At 42.5% G+C, this 23,957-nt stretch overlaps 1 protein-coding gene across 4 annotated transcripts in view; it reads left to right on the forward strand.

Moving 5' to 3' along the window:
• Positions 1-5,116: 5,116 nt before the first annotated feature.
• The window catches only part of ift122 (intraflagellar transport 122 homolog (Chlamydomonas)), a 138,753-nt gene continuing 119,912 nt past the window's right edge, over positions 5,117-23,957 (forward strand). For 2 of the 4 annotated variants that reach the window (XM_072582782.1, XM_072582783.1), the window contains exons 1-4: positions 5,117-5,502; positions 11,876-11,942; positions 21,661-21,745; positions 22,608-22,686. In XM_072582782.1, the coding sequence (XP_072438883.1) occupies positions 5,444-5,502; positions 11,876-11,942; positions 21,661-21,745; positions 22,608-22,686 (290 nt within the window). In that variant the 5' untranslated portion in view covers positions 5,117-5,443. The remainder of the gene's footprint in view (positions 5,503-11,875; positions 11,943-21,660; positions 21,746-22,607; positions 22,687-23,957) is intronic. The other 2 variants (XM_072582779.1, XM_072582781.1) reach the window with 1 other exon arrangement.

Genomic DNA, 23,957 nt, shown 5'->3' on the forward strand with positions numbered 1-23,957 from the left:
AACTTTGATGTTGCCTCAAAAGTATGTTCCAATAAATCCAGGAAATAACGCCATGGGGCTCATCAATTTCTTGCAGTTTCTCCATGTATTAACATCAAACTATAGGCACTTCTAGAAGAGAACTACATTTTGGCCTAACTTTCCAAACTTACTTTGCAATGGTTCCGCTTTTACCATTTAAATCTTCCCTGGGCCAACCTTTTGTTCTTTTAATATTATTCCTCCGATCTCACCATTATACCTTCTAATAATTTTTGAAACATTCGTGGGATGTGAGTGTCACTGGCCAGGTCAGTATTTGATGACAATTCTGAAAAGTCCAATGAAAGTGGTGGTGAGCAGTCTCCTTGAATGGCTGCAGTCTTTGGGGCGTAGGCACACCCACAGCGCTGTCCTGGAGTTCAAGGATTTTGATGCAGTGACAGTGAAGTAACAGTTATACGATTTCAAGTCAAGAGGGTGTGTGGTTTGCTGCCTATGACCTTTTATTTAGATACTGAGCTGAAAATGTGTTGCTGGAAAAGCACAGCAGGTCAGGCAGCATCCAAGGAGCAGGAGAATCAACGTTTCGGGCATAAGCCCTTCTTCAGGAATCTTTTGCCCGAAACGTCGATTCTCCTGCTCCTTGGATGCTGCCTGACCTGCTGCGCTTTTCCAGCAACAAATTTTCAGCTCTGATCTCCAGCATCTGCAGTCCTCACTTTCTCCTTTTATTTAGATAGCAAATGGTGCAGGTTCAGAAGGTTTTATCAAAACATTCTTAACATATTGTTGTGGTTCACAGAATCCCTACAGTGTGGAAACAGGCCATTAGGCTCAACAAGTCCACACCGGCCCTCCGAACAGCAACCCACCCAGACCCATTCCTTTAGATTTACCCCTGACTAATGCACTTCACCCACACATCTCTGAACATTGTGGGAAATTTAGCATGGCCAATTCACCTAACCTGCACATCTTTGGATTGTGGGAGGCAACTGGAGGAAACCCATGCAGGCATGGGGAGAATGTGGGTCAGGTAGCAGCTGAGGAGCAGGAAAATCGAAATTTCGGACAAAAGCCCTTCATCAGGAATTTTCCTGCTCCTCGGATGCTGCCTGACCTGCTGTGCTTTTCCAGCACCACACTCTTCACTCTAATCTCCAGCATCTGCAGTACTCACTTTCGCCATAGGGAGGACGTGCAAACTCCTCACAAACAGTTGCCTGAGGCTGGAATTGAACCCAAGTCCATGGCGCCATGAGGCAGCAGTGCTAACCACTGATCCAAATTGTTGTGGTTGGGAAAGTGAATTTTGAAGGTGGTGAATGAGGCCACAATCAAGCGGCTACTTTGTACTGCGTGGAATAAGTTGCTGAGTATTGTTGGAATTGCATCTTCCAGGCAATTGGGAAGTATTCCAATACATCTATCAATCATCTTTGGGCTGCTTCTTCTTTATTCTCTCCTAATCCCTAAATCCATTTCCATCTCAGTAATCGTTTTTACACTTCTACTTCAACATTTTTCATTTCTAACGAATAGTTACATACCTGAAACTGTGCTTTTCTCTCTCCAGTGCTGCCTGATCTCCTGCCTATTTCCAGCCTTTGGGTTTGACTCTGCACAGACTTAAATATCAAATGAATCACAGAATAGTTGCAGCACAGGAACAGGCCACTGTGTCCACACCAGTTCTCTACTAGAACCACTTGACTTCTTACCTCTTCTCTTTCTGCAAAGCCCTGAACAAGTGTTCACTTCAGATGCGTATCCAACTGCGTTTTGATAGCCACAGTTGCATCTGGCTCCACTACTCTCTCAGGTACTGCATTCCAGATTTTAATTGTTCACAGGGTAAAAAAGTTCTTCCCTGATTGTTATTGCTCTTTTGTCAGCCATTTTACACAAGTATCCTCTGGATTTTACCATAAGTTTGTACAGGAGAAGTAGACCACTTGGGCTATCAAGTCTGCTCTGCCAATCAATGAGATCAAGGCTGATCTGAAAATCCTCAACTCCACTTTCCTGCATTTTCCCAACAACTACCTTCCCTATGAACTTAGATGTTAGCTTTTTGTGAATCATGCACCAGGATCCCCACATCCCTCACCTGAGGGGCGGGGTGGTGATAGGCGAAAATGACAATGGCACATACACCTACTGTGTAAAGTCCTCCTCACTGTAGTGGAAGAACTGGCCCACAGACTAATCAAGCCACAGTCTAACATAATAATTCTTATAAAATCATACCTTATATCACCTATCTCTGAGATGACAGCACAGTGATAAACAGCTGTGAAGCCCTAACAGTCTTCAGCTTTGACACTGGACACATGACGTTTCATTGATCTTGATGCCACTTTCTTCTCTAACCCGAACTCTAGTGACTGTTACATCCAATTCCCTTGTAACTTTCTCTTCTCTTAGGAATAGAACCCTAGCTTTTCAGCTCAATCCATGTAACTGAAGTCTATAATTCCTGGAGCCATTTGTATGATTTCTTTTCTGCATCTACTCTAAAAGCTTCCTGATGTACACATTGGACAACATATTCCAGTTGAGGTCAAACTTGTAAAGCGTTATCATCATTCCTTTGCTTTTATATGCTATACTTTGAAAAAAAAATTTCATAGATATGGATGTTACTGGCAAAACCAGCATTTGTTGCCCATCATGAATTTTAGTCATAGAGATTGACAGCACTGAAAAGGGCACTTCAGTTCATCTACACAAAAACAACTACCTAACTATTCTAATCCCATTTTCCAGTTTTTGGCCAATAGATTTATATGCCTTGACAGTGCAGGTCCACATCTAAATACTTTTTCAATATAGGGTTTCTGCCTCGACCACCATGACAGGTAGTGGGTTCCAGATCTCGCTGGGTGAAAATAATTCTCCTCAAAGCTCTCTAAGCCTTCACAGGGAAAAATTTCTTTTTGTCTACTCTAACTATGCCCCTCATAATTTTATACATCACAATCATATCTCACTCTTAGTGCCCTCTGTTCCAGGGAAAACAACCCCAGTCTCTTCAAATTCTCCAGCCCAGTAAATCTCTTGTGCACCCTCTCCAGTGCTATTGCACCCTTCCTATAATGTGGATTTCTGATCCGCACAGTTCTCTAGTTGTGGCCTGGCCAGCATCTTATACAGTTTCGGTCTAACCTTCCAGCTCGTAAACACTCTGCTTTGATGAATAAAGGCATGAATAGCACAAACCTTCTGAATCACTTTATCCACCTATCCTGATACCTTAAGGGACCTCTGCACATGCACACTATTCCCTCTAATCCTCTGAATTGCCCCTGAACGGAATAGCTTGCTTGACCACTTTAGAGGACAGTTAAGAATCAATCACATTACTATTGGTCTGGAGTCACATATTGAACAAAAGATATCCTTCCCTAAAGGGCATTCATGAACAAGGTGGGTTTTTACAAGAATCGACGTTATGTTTCCTCGTCACTATTTCTAACACTAGCTTCCAGTACTAAATATTATTAATTGAACTTAAATTTCACCAGCAAGCAAGGTGGGATTTGAAATGCTTTGGAGCATTAGCCTGGTCCTCTGGATTACTAATCCAGTAACATTACAAGTAAACTACCATCTCCCCATGAAGTAGAAAACCTAAGGTCCCAACTACTTTATTAGTTACTGTCTCAACCTACATATCACATTCAATGATAACGCATGTAACCCCTAGTCTCTGTGCCTCAACTCTCTTTAAAACAATAACCTTCATTTTCGTGAAAACAAAGTACTATGGAGATAAAAACTCTGCAGATGCTGGAATCCAAAGTAGACAGGCAGGAGGCTGGAAGATCACAGCAAGCCAGGCAGCATCAGGAGGTGGATTAAACAGGCGTAGCCGGGGCCCATCGCTACCCTCAAGATTTGGAGGAAATGGCAGGAGTGAAAGTAAAAGTTATTAAGGGTGAGGGCCAGTTTGGCGAGGCGGAGGAGTGTATTGGTGGGAAGTACTGTGGATGCGGGAGATCTGACATAAAAAGAAGGGCTGGAGAGATTAAAAAGGTCTGGCAATATCTGTGGAGAAAGGATTGAGAGTCCTATATGACTCTTGTTTGGAACTCCATTTTATATTGTCTCCCTGGTTCTTTCTGCTAAACTCTATCACTTCTCAACTGCTGGTCCTGTCCATTTTCAAAATTGTTCATTGTCTTATTTTGCATTGCCCACAAAAGACGGTGAACGCAAACTCATTATCATCAAACAAAAAAACCCACAAGAATTATGGATGTTGAATATCTGAAGCAAAAACAAAAATTGCTGGAAAAACTCAGCAGGTCTGGCAGTGTCTGTGTACACAAATCTGAGTTAATATTTCAGGGTCTAGAGACCCTTTGTCAAAACTGAATTTGTTTTTGTCTCGTTATCATCGATACAGGAAAAATATGTTCCCCTTTTGTCCTTCTATCATTAGCTAATTAGAACAACATGGAGAGGCAATGGCTGAGTGGTATTATCACGAGTGTTAATCCAGAGACCCAGGGGACCTGCTTGAATCACACCATTGGAATTTGAATTCAATAAAAATCTGGAATTAAGAGTCTAATGACAATCATAAATTCACAAAGCTTTTCACTGTGCCTCAGCACACGTGACAATAAATTGAATTCATTGCCAATTGTTGCAAAACCCCATTTGGTTGTTAATGTCCTTTTGGGATGGAAACTGACATCCTAACCTGGTCTGGGCTACATGTGGCTCCAGACCACACAACATTGCCAAGTGGTTGACTCTTAACTAGGCAAAAGTGAGGACTGCAGATGCTGGAGATCAGGGTCAAGATTAGAGTTGTGCTAGAAAAGCACAGCAGGTCAGGCAGCATCTGAGGAGCAGGAGAATTGACCTTTGAGGCAAAAGCCCTCCATCAGGAAACTTTTAACAGCCCACTGGGCTATAAATGCTGGAGACAAAATAAAATCCAAATGCTGGAATCCAAACTAGACAAGCAGGAGGCTGGAAGAACACAGAAAGTCGGGCAGCATCAGGAGGTTTTGGGTACAACCCTTCTTCATGAATGTTGGCATACATATTAATAAGGGAAAAAAATCATTCCTCTCTCTCTCTCTCTCTCTCTACCTTATTCAAGCTGATTGCTGGCCCGTGATGGTTAGGAACCGCCAATGACTACATTTCCCTTCAGGATCAGTCTCTTGCGGCGGGGAGTGCGGTAAATCTCAGGGAGATGAAATGAAGCTGGACTCCCTCTGGGCGGGTCAAGAGTCCCAAGTCTGAGGTGGTTGCTGCAATGGGCCGTCCGTTCCCGCCATTCCACCCGCCATTCCGGGGCGGCTCGCTCCACATCACGCGAGACTCGCGCAGGAAGATGGCGGTCGGAGGGACCGGGACCGGGACCTGGGCGCTCCTCCAGAGGGAGTCCTGAGTGAGCCCGGGCGGACACACACTCACTCACTCACTCTCACAGGGGAAAATGCGAGCCGTCCCCACCTGGATCGACAGGGTGCACGACAGGGAGAAGGTCGAACAGTGGTAAGGAGCTGCGGCCGGGCTACCCTCACCCCGCCATTGCCCTGGTTACCACATAGCAACGTGGTTTCTAATGTAAACAGGCAGACAGGCCTGGAGCGACCGTGACATCCACTGAGAGGCAACGCCTCACTGTTAGAGGATGGAGGATGGGGGATGGGGGGGGAGAGAGACACACGGCGATGGATGGGACAATAAATAGGGGAGAGAGATAATACACGGGATTCTGGATTAGTGGTGCTGGAAGAGCACAGCAGTTCAGGCAGCATCCAAGGAGCTTCGAAATCAAGATTATATACAGAAAAGAGTGTGAAAGGACAGAGGAAACAAAAAGTAGGGGGCTTGGGGGGCAAAAAGTAATAATATACCTCATGATTTGGAGATGCTGGTGTTGGACTGGGGTGCGCAAAGTTAAAAATCACACAACACCAGGTTATAGTCCAACAGATTTCAATTAAGGTCTAGATTAGAGTGGTGCTGGAAAAGCACAGTAGTTCAGGCAGCATCCAAGGAGCAGTAAAATCGACGTTTCGGGCAAAAGCCCTTCATCAGGGATATCAATTAAACCAGTTGGACTATAGCCTGGTGTTGTGTGATTTTTAACAATAATATACCAAGCGGCTAGAGTGATGTAAAAGGGGGGGTGAAGAGGGTGGCAGAGAGCTAACATGGATTGGGAGCCCAGAGAGAATGCGTGGGAAGGGTGTTAGTACACTGGGGGAGCAATAACATGCTGAGGTGGAGAACTGTTATAGTAGGGAAAATAATTTACTGCGGAGCACAGTAATACAGTTGGAGGAGTCATAATGCATCATGGGGACTCAAAGCAACAGGAGGTCATTTACACGCTGAGGGGAAAATACATTGGTATGGCGGGGGGGGGGAAACAAGCAGGAATAATAATGTAAACTATGGAGCAGAGTGTAATTGTGAGCTGGCTGAGCCAGCATTTATTAATGATGGGCAATAAGTGCTGTCCTTGGCAACACACTCATTCCATGAACTAATTAAAAATTACAAGATGCAGTGCTGCATCTCAAAAGGTTCCTTCCAACAACACGTTCCAAATGGGTATACCAATTCTTTCAAGTTCCCCTCCCAGTCCTGTACCATTTTGACTTGGAATTATATCACCAAATCAGTGTATCAACTAATAATTCTTAGAGTCATAGAGTTGTACAGTATGGGAACAGACCCTTTGGTTCAACTCCTCCAGGCCGACCAGGTATCCTGGATAAATCTAGTCCCGTTTTCCCACATTTGATCCATATCCCTCTGAACCCTTCCTATTCACATGTCCATTTAGATGCCTTTTAAGTTGTACCAGCTGCCACTTTTCCTTTGGCAGCTCATTCCATACACACACCACCCTCTGCCTGAACAAAGTTGCCTCTTAGGTCCCTTTTAAATCTTTCCCTTCTCACCTTAAAGCTATGCCCTCTAGTTTTGATTCCCTCATGCTAGGAAACAGATCTCTATTTACCCTATCCATGCCTCATGATTTTATAAACCTCTATAAGGACGCCCCTCAGACTGCAATGCTCCAGGGAATATAGTCCCAGCCTAGTTAACCTCTCCCTATAACCCAAACTGTCGAACCCTGGCAACATTCTTGTAAATCTTTTCTGAACCCTTTCAAGTTTCACAACATTCTTTCTATAACAGGAAGACCAGAATTGCACCCAGTATTCCAACATGACCTCCTAACTCCTAGACTCGATGCACTGACCAATAAAGGCAAGCATACCAAACACTTTCTTCACTATCCTATCTACCTGTGACTCCACTTTCAAGGAACTGTGAACTTTCAGTCCAAGGTCTCTTTGTTCAGTAACACTCTCCAGGACCTTACCATTAAGTGTATAGGTCCTGCCCTGATTTGCCTTTCCAAAGCGCAACACTTGCCACTCCTCAGCCCATTGGCCCATCTGATCAAGATCCTGTTGTACTCTGACGTAACCTTCTTCACTGTCCAATACACCTCCAATTTTGGTGTTATCTGCAAACGTACTAACTATACCTCCTATGTTCATTTCAAAATCATTTATTTCAATAATGAAAAGCAACGGACCCAGCACAGATTCTTGTGGCACACCACTGGTCAGAGTCTGAAAAGCAACCCTCCACCATTACCATCAAGCAAGTTCTGTATCCAACTAGTTAGTTCTACCTGTATTCCATGTGATCTAACCTTGCTAACTAGTCTACTGTGAGGAAGATTGTCGATCGCCGAACTGAAGTCTGTATAGATCATGTCCACTGCTCTGCCCTCATTGATCCTCTTTTTTTTTACTTCAAAAACTCAATCAAGTTAGTGAGACATGATTTCCTATGCACAAATCCATGTTAACTATCCCTAATCAGTCCTTGTCTTTCCCAATACATGTAATTTCTGTCCCTCAGGATTCCCTCCACCAACTTGCCCACCGCTGATGTCACGCTCACCAGTCCATAGTTCCCTGGCTTTTGCTTACCACCTTCCTTAAATTGTGGTACTTCTAGTCGTCAGGCACCTCACCTGTAGCTATCAACGATACAAATATCTCATCAAGGTGCCCAGAAATCACTTCCCTAACTTTCTATCGAAATGTAGGGTACACTTGATCGGGTCCTGGGGATTTATCTACCTTTGTGCATTTTCAGACGTCCAGCATCACCTCCTCTGTAATATATACATTTTTCAAGATATAGCTACTTTCCAATGTATGAAATCTTCCATATCCTTCTCCACAGTAAACACTGATGCAAAATACTCATTTAGTATTTCCCCAATCTCCTGCAGTGCCACACGTAGGTGGCCTTGCTGCTCTTTAAGGGGCCCTATTCTTTCCCTAGTTACCCTTTTGTCCTTAATGTATTTATAAAATCCCTTTTGAATTCTCCTTACCCCTATTTGCCAAAGCTAGCTCATGTCCCATTTTTTGCCCTCCTGATTTCCCTCTTAAGTATACGCGTACTGCCTTTGTACTTTTCTAAGGATTCAATTAGAAATTGAATGTCCTGAAATAGGCTTCCTTTTCTTGACTAAAACTTCAATTTCTCTACTCATCCAGCATTCCCTACACCTACCAGCTTTGCTGTTCAGCCTAACAGGACTATACTGTCCCTGGACTCTTGTTATCTCATTTTTGAAAGCTTCCCATTTTCTAGCCACCCCTTTACCTGCAAACATCTGCCCCCAGTCAACTTTGGAAAATTCTTGCCTAATTGGCCTTCCTCCAATTTAGAACTTCAACTTTTAGATCTGGTCTATCCTTATCATCACTGTTTTAGAGCTAATAGAATTATGGTTCCTGGCCCCAAAGTGCCCCATTGACTCTTCAGTCACCTGCCCTGCCTTATTTCCCAAGTGTAGGTCAAGTTTTGCACTTTCTCTACTAGGTACATCCACATACTGAATCACATTCAACAAAATCCTCTCCATCCAAGCCTTTAAAACTATGGCAGTCCTAGTCTGTGTCTGTAAAGTTAAAATCCCTTAGCATAACCACCCTATTATTTTTATAGATAACTGAGATCTCCTTTCAAATTTGTTTCTCATTTTCCCTCTGGCTCTTGGGGGATCTATAATACAATCCCAATAAGGTGATCATTCCTTATTTCTTTCTCAGTTCCACCCAAATAACCTCCCTGGATGTATTCCCTAATCAAAAATGCCCCTCCTCTCTTGCCCCAACTTTCTACTCTTCCTATAGTATCTATAGGAGAAAGTGAGGACTGCAGATGCTGGAGTACCAGAGTTGAAAAATGTGGTGCTGGAAAAACACAGCAGGCCAGGCAGCCTCCGAGGAGCAGGAGAATTGATGTTTCGGGCCTAAGCCCTTCTTCAGGAAGTTTAAGCCCTCCCAAGCATCTTAGCAAATCTCCCCACCAGTATATTAGTCCTCTTGCAATTCAGGTGCAATCTGTCCTCCTTATACTAGTCACTTCTAACCCCCACCTCCATCTACCTATCACATTCCCAGCTACCTCCCCACCCCACCCTCCTCCCATTTATATCTCAGCCCTCTTCAGCCACCCCCTCATTCCTGAGGAAGGGCTTGTGCCCGAAACGTCGATTCACTTGCTCCTCGGATGCTGCCTGGCCTGCTGTGTTTTTCCAGCACCACATTTTTCAACTATAGTATCTATATGATGGAACATTAAGCTGCCAGTCCCTCCATCCCTGAGCTACATTTTTGTATTTGCTATGATATCCCAGTTCCATGTTCCCAACCATGACCTAAGTTCATCTGCCTTCCCTGTTGGGCTTTTTGCAGTGAAATAAATACACGTAAATTTATTGGTCCTACCTTGTTCTCTGTTTAGTTCCTGCCTGCCCTGACTGTTTGCTTTGTTCCTTTTCCCAGTTGTACCAATCTCAGATTGATTTCTTTCCTCACTATCTCCCTGGGTCCCACCGTCCTCTTACTAGTTTAAGCCGTCCCGAGCATCTTAGCAAATCTCCCCACCGGTATATTAGTCCTCTTGCAATTCAGGTGCAATCTGTCCTTCCAAACTAGTCACTTCTAACCCCCACTACCATCTACCTATCACATTCCCAGCTACCTCCCCAGCCTCACCCCCACCCTCCTCCTATTTATCTCTCAGCCCTCTTCAGCCACCCTCTCATTCCTCATGAAGAGCTTATGCTCAAAACATCAACTCTCCTGCTCCTTGGATGCTGTCTGATCTACTGTACTTTTCCAGAACTGTTAGGTAACCAAGGATCTAGTAAGGGGGCAGAATTGAAGGAAATAATATCAAGAACAAAATAGTGCCAAGGGAATTGGGGTTCGTGGCAGACAAATCACTAGGGCCTAACATATAACATATTTCCAGAGTACTAAAGGAAGAAGCTGAGAAATATTGGATGGATAGTAGTTATTTTCCAAAATGCTATAGACTGGAGCAGTTCCTAGAGCTTGGAGGGTGGCAATTGTAATCCCCCAGTTTAAAAACAAGGGAGACTCAAAAACTCTAGACCAGTTAGTCTGACCTCAGTACTGGGTGGAGTGGGTGATGTGGTGGGAATACTCGAGTTTGTCATAAAAGCCATGGTAACAGTATGTATGGAAAGCATTGATGAATTGGAGAAAGCCATTAGAGGTTTATGAAAGGCACATTATGCTTGACTAGCCTACTTAAGCTCGAGAGATTGCAAGGAGTAGATTAGATCAGGGAGAAGCAGTGGATCTGGTGTGTTTGGATTGTTTATTGGCTTTTAATAAGGTCTCACATTAGAAAAAGTGAACGAAATTAATGCATTTGGGATAGCATTATATTTAAGCATGGGTTATGAATGATTGACAGACAGGAATCAGGGAACAGGAATAGGTGAGTCTTTTTTCAGGTGGCAGGCGGTGCTAGTGGGGTACTGTTGGGATTGGTGCTTGTGATATCCATGATTTAAGCAGATTGGGTGAATGGCCAAACATATGGCAGTTACGGTGTAATTAAAGTGAAGAAAGATAAGAGGGGTGTCCTCATGCACTAGTCAATGAAAGCTAACAAGTAATTAGGAAAGTAAGTGGTATATTGGCCTTAACTGCAAGATGTTTTGAGTTCAAAAGTAGGGACAGCTTACTGTGGTTATACAGAGCCTTAGTGAGACTGCACCTGGAAAATTGCATGCAGTTTTGATCTCCCAATATAAGAAAGGATATATTTGCCATAAAGGGTTCACTGAGGATGGCAGGATTGTATAATAAGAAGAGATTGGTTTGACTGGGTCTGAATTCACTAGATTTTAGGAGGATGAGAGGAGATTGATTGAAATATATAAAATTCTAATGGACAAACAAGCTGCAGGGAAGATATTTTCCATGTTTAGGGAGTGTAGAACTAGGGGACATTATCAACGTACAGGGTGGACCATTTAGAATTGAGTTGAGAAAATATTTCTTCTTTTAAAAGTCAGTGAATTTGTCAAATTCTCTACCACAGAAGATTGTGGAAACTGAGACGCTGAAAATATTCCAGAAAGCAGCAGATAAATATTGAACAAATACAGAGACCCTGGAGAAACTCAGCAGGTCTGGCAGCATCTGTAGAGAGAGACATAGAGTTAATGTTTTGAGTCTGACATGATTTCTTCAGTTCTGAAGAGGACTCATACTAGATAATACATAATACATTCATGGGGTAGGGTAACACTCTGGCAATAATACACCAGAAGGAGGATAATACACTGGGGAGTGGATAATGTACTGAAATAAATCTGTGGGAAGGAAACAGTACATTGACAGGATAAGAAGTGAGAGGGTGGTTAATACTTTGGCCAAATGTGTTTGTGTTCTGTTCTTACTGGAAGTGATTCATTTTAAGATTGCACATAATCAGTTCATTGCTTCTAAATTTACAGAACTGTGTCTGTTCTTTATTCACATTTTTGCAGTATTTATGATATTGCATTCAAGCCGGATGGAACTCAGCTGATAGTAGCAGCAGGAAACAGAGTCCTGGTATGTTCAAGACATTTCTCAACTTCTCACCTTTTACAATGTATATTATCAGAGGTCACACTGCTCTCAGTAAACTGCCTTGGGATGCCAGATTTGGGAATGATCATGGGACACTGATAATGGTGTCTTAGATCAGATAGCTTATCAGGAAATATCAACAGATGTAGGTCATTCTGCCCTTCCAGCCTGTTCTACCATTCAATATGATCATGACTGATCATCCAACTCAATACCCTGTTTCTGCTTTCTTCCCATACCCTTTGAACCCTATAACTATCTCTTTCTTGAAAATGCTCAATGTTCTGACCTCGATAGCTTTCTGTGGTAGAGGATTCTGCATGTTCTGAAAATGTTTTCCTCATCTCAGTCCTATTTGGCCTACCCCACATCCTAAAGCTGTGACATGTGATTCTGAACACTCCTGTCATCAGGAACATTGAGTTTATCCTGTCTGGTCTTGTTGGAAGTTGAGGCATCTTTGAGATCTTCTCTCCCCGCACCCCAACCCCCCCCCCCCGCCGTCATTCTTCTAAACTCTAGTGAATATAGTCCAAACTGATCCAGTTTCTCTTTCTACATTAGCCCTAACACCCCAACACTGCCTTTGCTGCATTTCCTCCGTAGCCAAAAAATCCTTTCTCTGATGAAACCAAAACTGCATGGAATATTCCAGATGTAATCTCTCCAAGGCTCTGTAAATTAAGGAAAATAAAATTATGGGCATAAGGCAGGAAAGTGGAATTAAGGATTATCAGATCAGCCATGCTCTCATTGAATGGTGGAGCAGACAGTGGGATAAATGGCCTACTTTTGACTCTAGGCCTCTTGGTCTTACACATATATTGGTCAGAACCCATAACTGCATGGATTGCAAGTTATTCTTTTCAACTACTCTACCATCAGAAGCTGTCACATTCAGTGGAATTAGGCTTCCCTAGAGAAAATATAAACACAGAGGTGGAAACATGTAAAATGAGAAACCCCTTTGAGATATTTATGTCAGATTTCAATGCAAGAATTGTGGTTTGAATACATGATAATTATTACATTGAAGTCATGGATTCATTTACGGAGCTGGTGTGTTTTTCTGCAAACATTTCATCACCTTGCTAGGTGCCATCATCAGTGCATCTTTGATAAGGTGTTGGTGGTATGTCCCGCCTGGTTTCTGTTTGCTGGTGCTGCCGGTTCTGTATCTGAGTGGTTTGTAAACGGGGTCCAGTTCAATGTGTCTTTTGTTTGAGTTCCAGGGGGAGTGCCAGACTTCATGGAGTGTCTCTGTTTTGCCTGTGCTACAATAGTTACTTTATTCCACTCATGGTGTTATTCATGGTTTTCTTCTAGTTGTATACATTTACTGATGCAAAGGTGTCATCTACATACCAGATTCAGAGTGTGGCTTGAATGGTGGGGAGGGCTGTTCATTCTAAGCATTGCATTACTGCTTCGGCTCTCAGTCCTGATATCGGGGACATCATTGGTATGCCATTGATTTGTCTGTAAACTTGTCCATTGAAAGTAAATTGAGTTGTGAGGTATAGGTTTCCTAGTTTTACTGATATTCTTGTTGATATTGCTGGTCTCATTTGGTGTCCTAGTAACCACTTTGTCCAATAATGTGGCAATGGTGTCCTTGGCTAGGTCAATATCTACACATGTGAAAAGTGCTGTTACGTCAAATGAAATTATTATTTTATCCTCTTCTCTTGTGGTGTTTCTGATGATGTCGAGGAACTCTTGGGAGGATTGAATGGAGTGATTGGAGTATTCTATTAGCTATTTCAGTCTTGTTTGCAGCTCCTTGGCTAACTTGTAAGTAGGTGTCCCTAGGAGGCGTCCACCATACAGCAACATTGGACCAGAACTAGGAAAAAACAAGCACTACAAGAAAAACTATTAAAACTCACCCACAACAACAATACAGGCAATGCAGAAACATGGATCAAGAACCTCTCAGACAGATCACTCACAGCCTTCCACATCAATAACATCCTAACCAGAAGACAGTAATGTCACACCACACCAGGTTATAGTCCAACAGGTTTAATTGGAAGCACACTAGCTTTCGGAGCATCGCTCCTTCATCAGGTGATAGTGGAGGGCTCAATCCTAACACACAGAATTTATAGCAAAAATTTACAGTGTGATGTAATTGAAATTATACATTGAAAAATTGATTGTCTGTTAAGCCTTTCATCTGTTAGAATACCGTGATAATTTCACTTCTTTCATGTGTAAATCACAAAACCTTTGTGAGATAATGGAGTTTTACATGAATGCATGCAGTTTTTGAGCAAAGTACAATGTAACCCTGCAAGTACAAATTCACCCCACAAAATCTATGTGTGCATGTGGGTCTTTGTCTGTCTGTGTGCGTGTGTCTGTCTGGGTTGGGGGTTGTGAGTGTAAGAAAGTGTGTGTGTGTGTGTGTGTGTAGTGAGTGCAGAGTGTCTTAAGTCTGTGAGGGGGTGCATGTGTGAGTGTGGGAGTGTGTGTGGGTGTCTATAAGGGTGTGTGTGGGTGTCTAAGTGCGTGTCTTTGTATGTGAGAGTGTGTGTGTGTGTGTGTGTGTGTGTGTGTGTGTGTGTTTAGTGTAATGGTGGTCACCTGTAATGTAACATGAACCCAAGGTCCTAGTTGAGGCCCTCCCTATGGGTACTGAACTTAGCTACCAGCCTCTGCTCGGCCACTTTTCGCTGCTGTCTGTCCCAAAGATCGCCTTGGAAGATGGTCACCCGAAGGTCCGAGGCCGAATGTCCTGGACCACTGAAGTGTTCCCCAACTGGGAGGGAACACTCCTGTCTGTTGATTGTTGTGCAGTGCCCATTCATCCGTTGTCGTAGCCTTTGCTCGGTTTCCCCAATGTATCATGCCCCCGGGCATCCTTGCCTGCAATGTATAAGATAGACAGCGTTGGTTGAGTCATATGAGTACCTGCCACATACATGGTGGGAGGTGTCCCCATGTGTAATGATGGTATCTATGTCCACACTCTGACACATCTTGCACCGCCTACCATGACAGGGTTGTATGGAGTTGTCCTGAGAGCCGGGCAGCTTGCTATGAACAACGATCTGTTTGAGGTTTGGCAGTTGTTTAAAGGCAAGTAGTGGAGGTGTGGGGAAGGTCTTGGTGAGGTGCTCATCCTCATTGATAATGTGTTGCAGGTCACGAAGAACATGGTGTAATTTTTCAGCTCCTGGGAAATACTGAACAACGAAGGGTACCCTGTCAGTTGCAGCACATGTCTGTTTCCTGAGGACGTCATTACGGTTCCTTTCTGTGGCACGTCGGAACTGGCAGTTGATGAGTTGGGCATTGTACCCCGTTCTTGTGAGGGCACCCCTGAGTACTTCCACGTGTCCATAACGTTCCTCCTCATCTGAGCAGATCCGGTGTATGCGTAGGGCTTGTCCATAGGGGATGGCTGTTTTAATATGTTTTGGGTGGAAGCTGGAGAAGTGTAGCATTGTGATGTTGTCTGTGGGTTTGCGGTAGAGTGTGGTGCTGAGGTGTCCATCCTTGATGGAGATGCATGTGTCCAAGAATGAGACAAATAGTCGAGAGTAGTCCATGGTGAGTTTGATGGTGAGATGAAACTTGTTGCTGTCACTGTGTAGTTTTATCAGTGACTCCTCGCCATGGGTCCAGAGGAAGAAAATGTCATCAATGTACCTGATGTATAATGTTGGTTGGAGATCCTGCATAGGGAAGAAGTCTTGTTTGAACTTGTGCATAAAAATGTTGGCATATTGGGGTGCAAATTTGGTCCCCATGGCTGTTCCGTGTGTCTGGATGAAAAACTGGTTGTCAAAGGTGAAGACGTTGTGATCAAGGATAAAGCGGATGTGTTGTAGGATGGTGCTTGAAGATTGGCAGTTGTTGGTCTTGAGTACTGAGGCTGTTGCCACGATGCCATCATTGTGGGGTATCCTGTTGTAGAGTGTGGAAACGTCCATTGTGACGAGGAATGTTACCGGTTCGACTGGACCATGGGTGCTGAGTTTCTGTAAGAAATCCGTAGTGTCACGACAGAAGCTGGAGATCCCGTGTACAATAGGTTTCAAGATGCCTTCCACATGGCCGGAGAGATTCTCGCATAGGGTCCCATTGCCCGACACAATGGCTTTGTGTACCTTTGGAAGGCAGTAGAAGTCGCCTACACGAGAAGTACGTGGGATGAGGGCGCGTAGGGAACTCTGAAGGACTGGATCCAGAGTTCTGATCAGTGTGTTTAATTTACGGGTGTGTTCTTTGGTCGGATCAGTTGGTAGTTGCCTGCAGTGTTCCTGGTTGTTCAGTTGTTGGTACACTTCCTTGCAGTCATATGTTCTATTCTGAATGACAATAGCTCCTCTTTTATCTGCTGGTTTGATGACAATGTTGTGATTGGTTTTGAGAGCCTGGATGGCATAGCGTTGTGAACGGGTGATGTTTTGCTCTACCTTGTGGGTACAGCTGATGAATCTGGCATTTATATATTTCCTGACGGTTTGAGCATACATGTCAAGCCCAGGGCAGTGGCTCTCCGGTGGGGTCCAAGTTGACACCTTCTTTGGTCGCTCCTCTGCAGATCCCTGTGATGACTGTTCCAGTTCATCAGTGGGCTCATTGGGATCCAAATCATAATCAGAAGAAACTTCTCTAAAGAAGAGGAAAACAGCAGACTCCCCTTCCTGGATGTATTAGTGAAATGCACTCAACCAGAGAACTCCAGACCAGTGCATACTGGAAGAGCAGATATACTGACCAGAAACTAGACTATAACAGGAACCACCTAACACTGTCAAATGGACCTACATTAGGACATTATTTAAATGGGCAAGAACACACTGCAGCAACCCAGAACTCCAGAAGGCAGAACAGGATTTCCTATTCAAAGGATTTGAATGAAACCGATACGCCAAGAGCATTATCCTCCAGGTACTTCTGGGACAAACCCAAAGAAGAAAACGCAGCACGATAATGACCATACCAATAATCAAAGACACATCAGAGATAATTACCCAACCCTTCAGACCCCTGGGAATCTTAGTGGACCACAAACCAGTAAACACGTTCCACCAGCACCTCACAAAGGTTAAAGATCCAACAGGACAAATGTTATCTACAAAATACCCTGCAAAAACTGTGAAAATCTCTACATCGGACAAACAGGACGAAAATTGACCATATGTGTGCACAAACATGAGCTCACCACTGCCAGACATGGCCAACACTCTCATTTCCAACCAACCAACCAACCAACAACAAAGGACACAAATTTAACTGGCACGATGTAACCATCCCAGCACAGGCAAAACAGAGACACACCAGAAAATTCGTTGAAGCCTGGCACTCCAGCCAAAACTCAATCAATAGACACGTTGAACTGAACCCCATATACAAACCACTCAGCTACAGAACCGGAATTATCAACAAACAGAGACACAGAAATACAAGTTGAGAGTGTGTTGCTGGAAAAGCACAGCAGGTCAGGCAGCATTCAAGAGCAGGAAAATCAACGTTTCGGGCTAGAGCCTTTCATCAGGAATGTAGAAATACAAGGTAGGACACACCACCGACACCTTATCAAAGACTGATGATGTCACCTAGCGAGGGGACGAAACATTTGCAGAAAAACATACTGGCTCGGTGAACAAATCCACGCTCTGCTATTATATTGCTATTTCTTGCAATTCCACTTTTTCCATCCCGTTTTAACAATGCTACATCAGCACCCTTTTCTTTCTGACAGTCATAGAACATAGAAGAGTACAGCGCCTTCAGTCCGTCATGTTTGTGCTGACCAGGATGTTGCCATTCTGTGTCTGTCTAAATACCTCTCAAATGTTGCTATCATGCAGTGCATTTCGGGCACCTAACACTGACTGCATAAAAAAATCTTACTTTGCACATCTCCTTTAAACTCTCCCCTTCTCAGTTCAAACTGTGCCCCCTTGTATTTAACATTTCTACGCTGGACAAAAGATTCTGATGATCCATTCTATCCATGCCTCTCATCATTTTACAGATTTCTATCGGGTTGCCCTTCAGCCTTCATAGCAAAAACAATCCAAGTTTGTCCAACCTTCCATTTATAGCTAATATGTTCTAATCCATGCAGCAGCCTTCTCCATCCTTGCACCGTCTCCAAAGTCTCCACATCCTCCTTATAGTGTGGCAACAGAACTGTGCACAGTTCTCCAAATATGGCCTAATTAAAATTTTGTACATCTGCAATGACTTGCCAACTTTTGTATTCAATGTCCTGACTGATGAAGGCAAGCATGCCATATGCCTTCTTTACCATCTTATCCACTTTCAGGAAGATGCACATTTGCACCCCAAGGCCTCTCTGTAATCCTGAGTCTTGCCATTTACTGTATGCTTTACTTTTGCATTTGATCTTCCAAAATGCATCACTTTTCATTGCATCTCCCTCGATATGTGAGACAATAGATCATTCACTCTCTCACTTCACACTCCACCCAACTTTCCCATGGATCTGTAACCTATATAGATATCTATATCCAAAGCCATTGATTACCTTTCTCACTATCCATAACTCCACCAATTATCGTGATGTCTGCAAACTTAATCAGACACATTTTTATCCAAATTGCAAACAAGAGGTCCCAGCACTAGTCACAGACATCCAGTCAGAAAAACATCCTCCACAACTACCCTCTGTCTTTCTTGAGCAAACCAATTTTGTATCCAACCTAACAGCTCAGCGTGGAGCCCATGTGATTTAATTTTCTGGACCAGCCAACATGAGGGAACTTGATAAATTCTTTAGCAAGGTGCATGTAGACAATATCTACTGTCCTACTCTCATCAACCATCCTCAACTTCCTCAAAAAAAAAGCTCAATCAGATTTGATGCTGACTATCCCTAATAGGTTCATTCTTTTCCAAATGCGAGTTAATCCTGTCCCCGAGAATCTTCTGTAATAATGTCTCTACTACTGATGTAAGGCTCACAGGCCTTTAATTTCCTGGGTTATCTAAGGAACTGGCTATTGTCCAGTCTTTTATAACATTGCATGTGGCTAAAGAGGTTACAAAGATTTCTGTCAAGGCTCCATCAATCTCCTCCTTTGCTTGCCTTGGTATCCTGGGATAGATCCCATCAAGCTCTGGGAACTTATCTATCTTAATGTCTTTGAAGACAATCAACATCACCTCCTTCTTGATTTAGTCATAGAATAAATAACATACCCCCCAATCTTACTATCATCCATGTTCTTCTCCTTGGTGAATACTGATGCAAAGTCCTCTTTAAAGACCTCACGCATACATAAATGCCCTCCTTTGTCTTTGAGTGGACCTACCCTTTCCCTAGCTACCTCTTGCTCTAATGTAAGTATAAAATATCTTGAGATTTCTCTTCAATCCTACTTGCCAAGGACATTGCAGGGCCCCTTCTAGTCCCCTAATTCCTTGTTTAAGTTCTTTCCTGCTTTCATCAAAAGCCTTATCTGATTTCCGTTTCCTAAATCTTATATATGCTTCCTTTTTCTTTTTGACTAATCTTCCAAAATCGCATGTCACCTAGGATTCCTGAATCTTGCCATCGTTATCTTTTAATCCTCACAGGAACATGCTGGTTCTGAACTCTGATCAACTGACCTTTGTAAGATTCACATATGTCTTGACGTGGATTTAACCTGAACAGCCACCCTCAGTCTAATTTCTCCAGTTCCTGCCTAACATTGTTGTAATTAGCCTTCCCCGTTTAGCACTTTTGCCCAAGGATCAGTCTTATCCTTATCTATAGCTGGCTTAAAATTTACAGACTTATGATCATTGTTTCCAAAGTGCTCCCCCATTGAAAGTTCAATCACTTACTCAGGTTCATTTCCTAGTACAACTGTCTTCATGTTATTTCAAGAAACCCTCCTGGACACACCAAAATAACTCTACCCCATTTAAGCCCCTGGAACTAAGGGAGTCTCGGTCAATGTTGGGGAAGTTAAAATCACCCACTACGACAACCCTATTGCTTTTAAATCTTTCCATGATCTGCTTCCATATCTGTTCCTTTATCTCCCACTGGATATTGGGAAGTCAATAGCGCAACCCATCAGAGTAATTGTACTTTACTTATTCCTGAGTTCTACCCATATAGCCTCACTGGATGAACCCTCCAACATGTGTCATTCTCCTTCATTAGTAAAGCAACTCCCCCACTCCTTTTACATTCCTTTTTATCATGGTTGAAACATTTAAACCCTGGAATGTTGAGGTGCTGAACTGTAATGGCTACAGCATCGTAGTTCCATTGACTAATCCACGCTCTAAGCTCATCTGCCTTACCTGTTGGAATTCCTTGCATTGACACCAAGTCCTCTGTGATCCTCTTCTCCGTTGTAGTGAGTGAGCCAGTTTCTTCCAGAATTCTCCTCCGTAGCTTTTCACTGCCATCCTGTGTTGGATGGTCTTCCTACTGTTGAGCATCGGGTCCTCCATGATCCACTTCTCAGTCAAGGTGAGCAAGCTGACTTGTCCCAGAATCCTCCTAAGGCACTTCTCAATGCCACTCTTTGTTCGGTCATTTTGAAAAATTAAGTACCCCTGAATATTTAGCTACCACCTTTGATCTCTTTGTAACTATGTCTCTGTAGTTGTTATAAGATCACACTCATTAGCCAGTATTAATGCAATTAATTAATCTATTTTGTTCCAAATAATACAACAATTAAATAAAGAGCCATTAATTTGGTCTTTCTATAATTTTTCCTCTTTCTACTATACTTAGAAAAATGATATTATGTTTGTAATAGGCTTCCTTCCAGTCCCCCTCCAAGTGGTATTATCCAAATAGCTGCACTATAATTTGCCATATCCTTTTGCTTTGTAAGCCAATGTTTCCTCTCTCCCCAACTATACCCCCTCTCTGATTAGTTTAAAACTTAGGGCATTCTGGATGCTCCTTTATGATTTTTTTTTAATCAGCATGTTAAGATGTTCAGATCAGCAAACAGCTGTGACTATAGCGCAGGTTTGAATAACATGATTTGACCAACTTTCAGTCCATCCAGTTAGTCCTAGATGATGCAGACTGACTTGATATTTGGTCATTTACATTTGGTCGAGTGTGTTTTATAACATAGCAATAGCCATCTATATGTCACTAATTGCAAATGGACAAATCTCAGCAATAATTCAGTGCTGTTCTTGGAAGTGCTCAGTTCCCAGGTGGGATAGGAGGAGGATTTCTGGGATCCACTGAGGTAGGTGAGGGAGGACATTATTCATTGCACCAACAATGCCATTTAGAGAGAAGGGTCCTAGAGAGAGAATGACCCTTCTCTTTAGTACATTAGATTGAATCTGCCCCCTCAGCTCTAAGTAGGGTTATTTGAGAAGGCAAGGCAATGGTAACCTAAAACGTAGATCACTTTGTCTACATAGGGACCTAAAAAGCTTTTGTGTCAGCAGCCAGTACTGCTGTAAGCCCCAGAGACCTGCAGCAGTTGTGGTATTTCCACCTTTGATGTGGGTGTCAGCCTCACTGAAGAGATAGGCCTGTTCTTGAGATGTGGACTGAACCTGGATTTGCATGTCAAGTTAGTTGGAGCCATCACCCCTCACCCTGTGTTTAGGTTGTACCATTGAGAATGTAGACAGAGATGTGCAGGTCTAACTGTGTGATTGTAGAGTTGATGAAATGAATTAAAATGTAAAATACATGTAAAGGTATGAAGTAAAAATTGCTGTGTTCTATTTCTAGGTATATGATACTTCTGATGGCACTCTTATTCAGCCACTCAAAGGACACAGGGACACCGTATACTGTGTTGCCTATGCTAAAGATGGTAGGTGATGAGAGTTATGTACCTATATTTCTTGTAGCAATTTAATAGAGTTGTGTTTTGAAGTACCATGTTTTGTTCCCCTCTCAACGCCTCCACCTGCATTGATGATACATATTGATCATCGTTCAATTTTCTCTTAATTATATCAATGTACACGAGCTCCAGATAGGGCCCAGTCTGTGACAGTTGTGTCTATTAGGAGCACTCTGTACAGAAATATAAAGTGAACCAATATCAAATTTGTGTAGTGAAGGCTGTGTGTGGATCCATGGGTGTGGTTGTTCTCTGACAACTTATACCAAGAGTGAATGTGTTAGCAGACTATTCAGCTGGTCTTGTATGAAATATAGACATGCACTTTCCATTAAATGGGTAATGATCATTCTCAGGGCCCTCAACATATTTACTTTCCTTTCCTTGAAGCCAATTGTAACGCATCAATGTTTGGCTAAGCAAGCATTTCAGCACAAACTGATTTGGGAAGCTTGCCACTCATTATCATTTACATTCTGACATTCCCAGTATATAAACCTTTTCAGTCTGAAGACTGACAATTATTTTAATTTGAGTTTAATTTTGTTGTGTTTCCTTCCCATAATGTTTCTTTGCTATGAGTTTAGACGGTTCACTTATTTACAAAGTCCCTGGATTCTGTGTATGACACTATTCCCAGAACTGGCCTGAAATTCTGTTAATCCTTGTGCTCTACCTTCGGGCAGATTTGCTCATGTGATATCATATGGCTTACATAAAGAGCCCACTTATGAACATATGTGCAGATGTGTTGGGCTACCTTCATTCATCATGGTGATAGCACATTGGACAGAAATTACCCTACTTAGATTCTGCAATCTTTTATCAGGTAAACGATTTGCATCGGGTTCCACTGACAAGAGCATTATAATCTGGACTTCAAAACTGGAAGGCATCTTGAAATATACGTGAGTTTTACTTATTTATTTTTCTCCTAAACTGAATATGCAAGTGAAAAGTAGATTATGACTTAAAAGCTGGTGTCATTAATGCAATTATTGGATCTTTCTGTAAAAAGAAACAAAAATAAAATAAAATAAAAATTGTCACTAACTTTCCCTCAGCATTGCTGACAGGTCCAGGGGAAGTTGGGGCAGAAAGTGGAAGACCAAAACAATTGATGGTCTCAGGCTGAAACTCTCCAAGGAGCAGTGAGCCAAGGGTTATAGAGAACAAAGTGGGAGGGAAGTGAAGAATAGAGAATCAGTGGTAAATTAACATGGTGGTTATCTTACTGGACTAGTAATCCAGAGGTCTGGATTAATGATCTGAAGGCACAAATTCAAATTTCACAGCAGCTGGAGAATTTGAATTCAGTTAATTAAATAAACTGCAATAAATTCCAGTTTCAGTCATGATAATTATGAAACTACTGGGAAACTATTGAAAACCCATTACTGATTCAGTAATGTCTTTTGGGGAGGGAAATCTGCCATACCTAGTCTAGTCGATACATGAATTCAGATATATTGGTTTTAAGCATTCTCTCAAATATCCTAGCAAATCATTGAATTGTGTGAAACCATTGCATAAAAGTCCAAGTAAGGACAGCATATTTCCTGCCTTAAAGGACTACAGCAATCGAGATGGACTTTTAGTACAGCCAACAATAGTTTCAAGGTCACCATTACTCAGCCTAACTTTTTAAATTCCAGATTTTCTGAGTTGAATTCAAATTCCACCAACTGTTGTCGTCATCAGAACATTTAAGGGCATGCTATGTGCATGAAAAAAAGCTAACTCATTTAGTGCTCTTGAAGAACATTAGATGTTTCAAAGCATTTTACACCCTGTGAAGTACCCTGTGAAATACTTTTGAAGTTAATCAGTGTTGTAATTTAGGAACCACACAAGTCCGTTTGTACACAGAAGATTTCTCAATCTGCAAAATGAAAGTGACCTTTTTTTTTTGTATAGCTGTTTGAGGTATGAATGTTAACTCAGACTAATTACGATGCATACCTGCATCACACTGTGTTAACCCAACACCTTGAAGATTTCCTTTATCTGGTTGTTGTTGAACAACTAAAATGTGGAGAAGATAAATATTTTTATTAAGAGCTTTCATCACATTGAGGAGGCTTCAGACCAATTCTCAATCTAATAACCTACTTTTGAAACTCTTCTCACATTTTGACAGATGTGACAGCTCTACCATAGCACCTGGATAATCCAGAGC

The sequence above is a fragment of the Chiloscyllium punctatum genome, chromosome 12 (assembly GCF_047496795.1).
Source record: "Chiloscyllium punctatum isolate Juve2018m chromosome 12, sChiPun1.3, whole genome shotgun sequence".
Taxonomy (NCBI): Eukaryota; Metazoa; Chordata; class Chondrichthyes; order Orectolobiformes; family Hemiscylliidae; genus Chiloscyllium; species Chiloscyllium punctatum.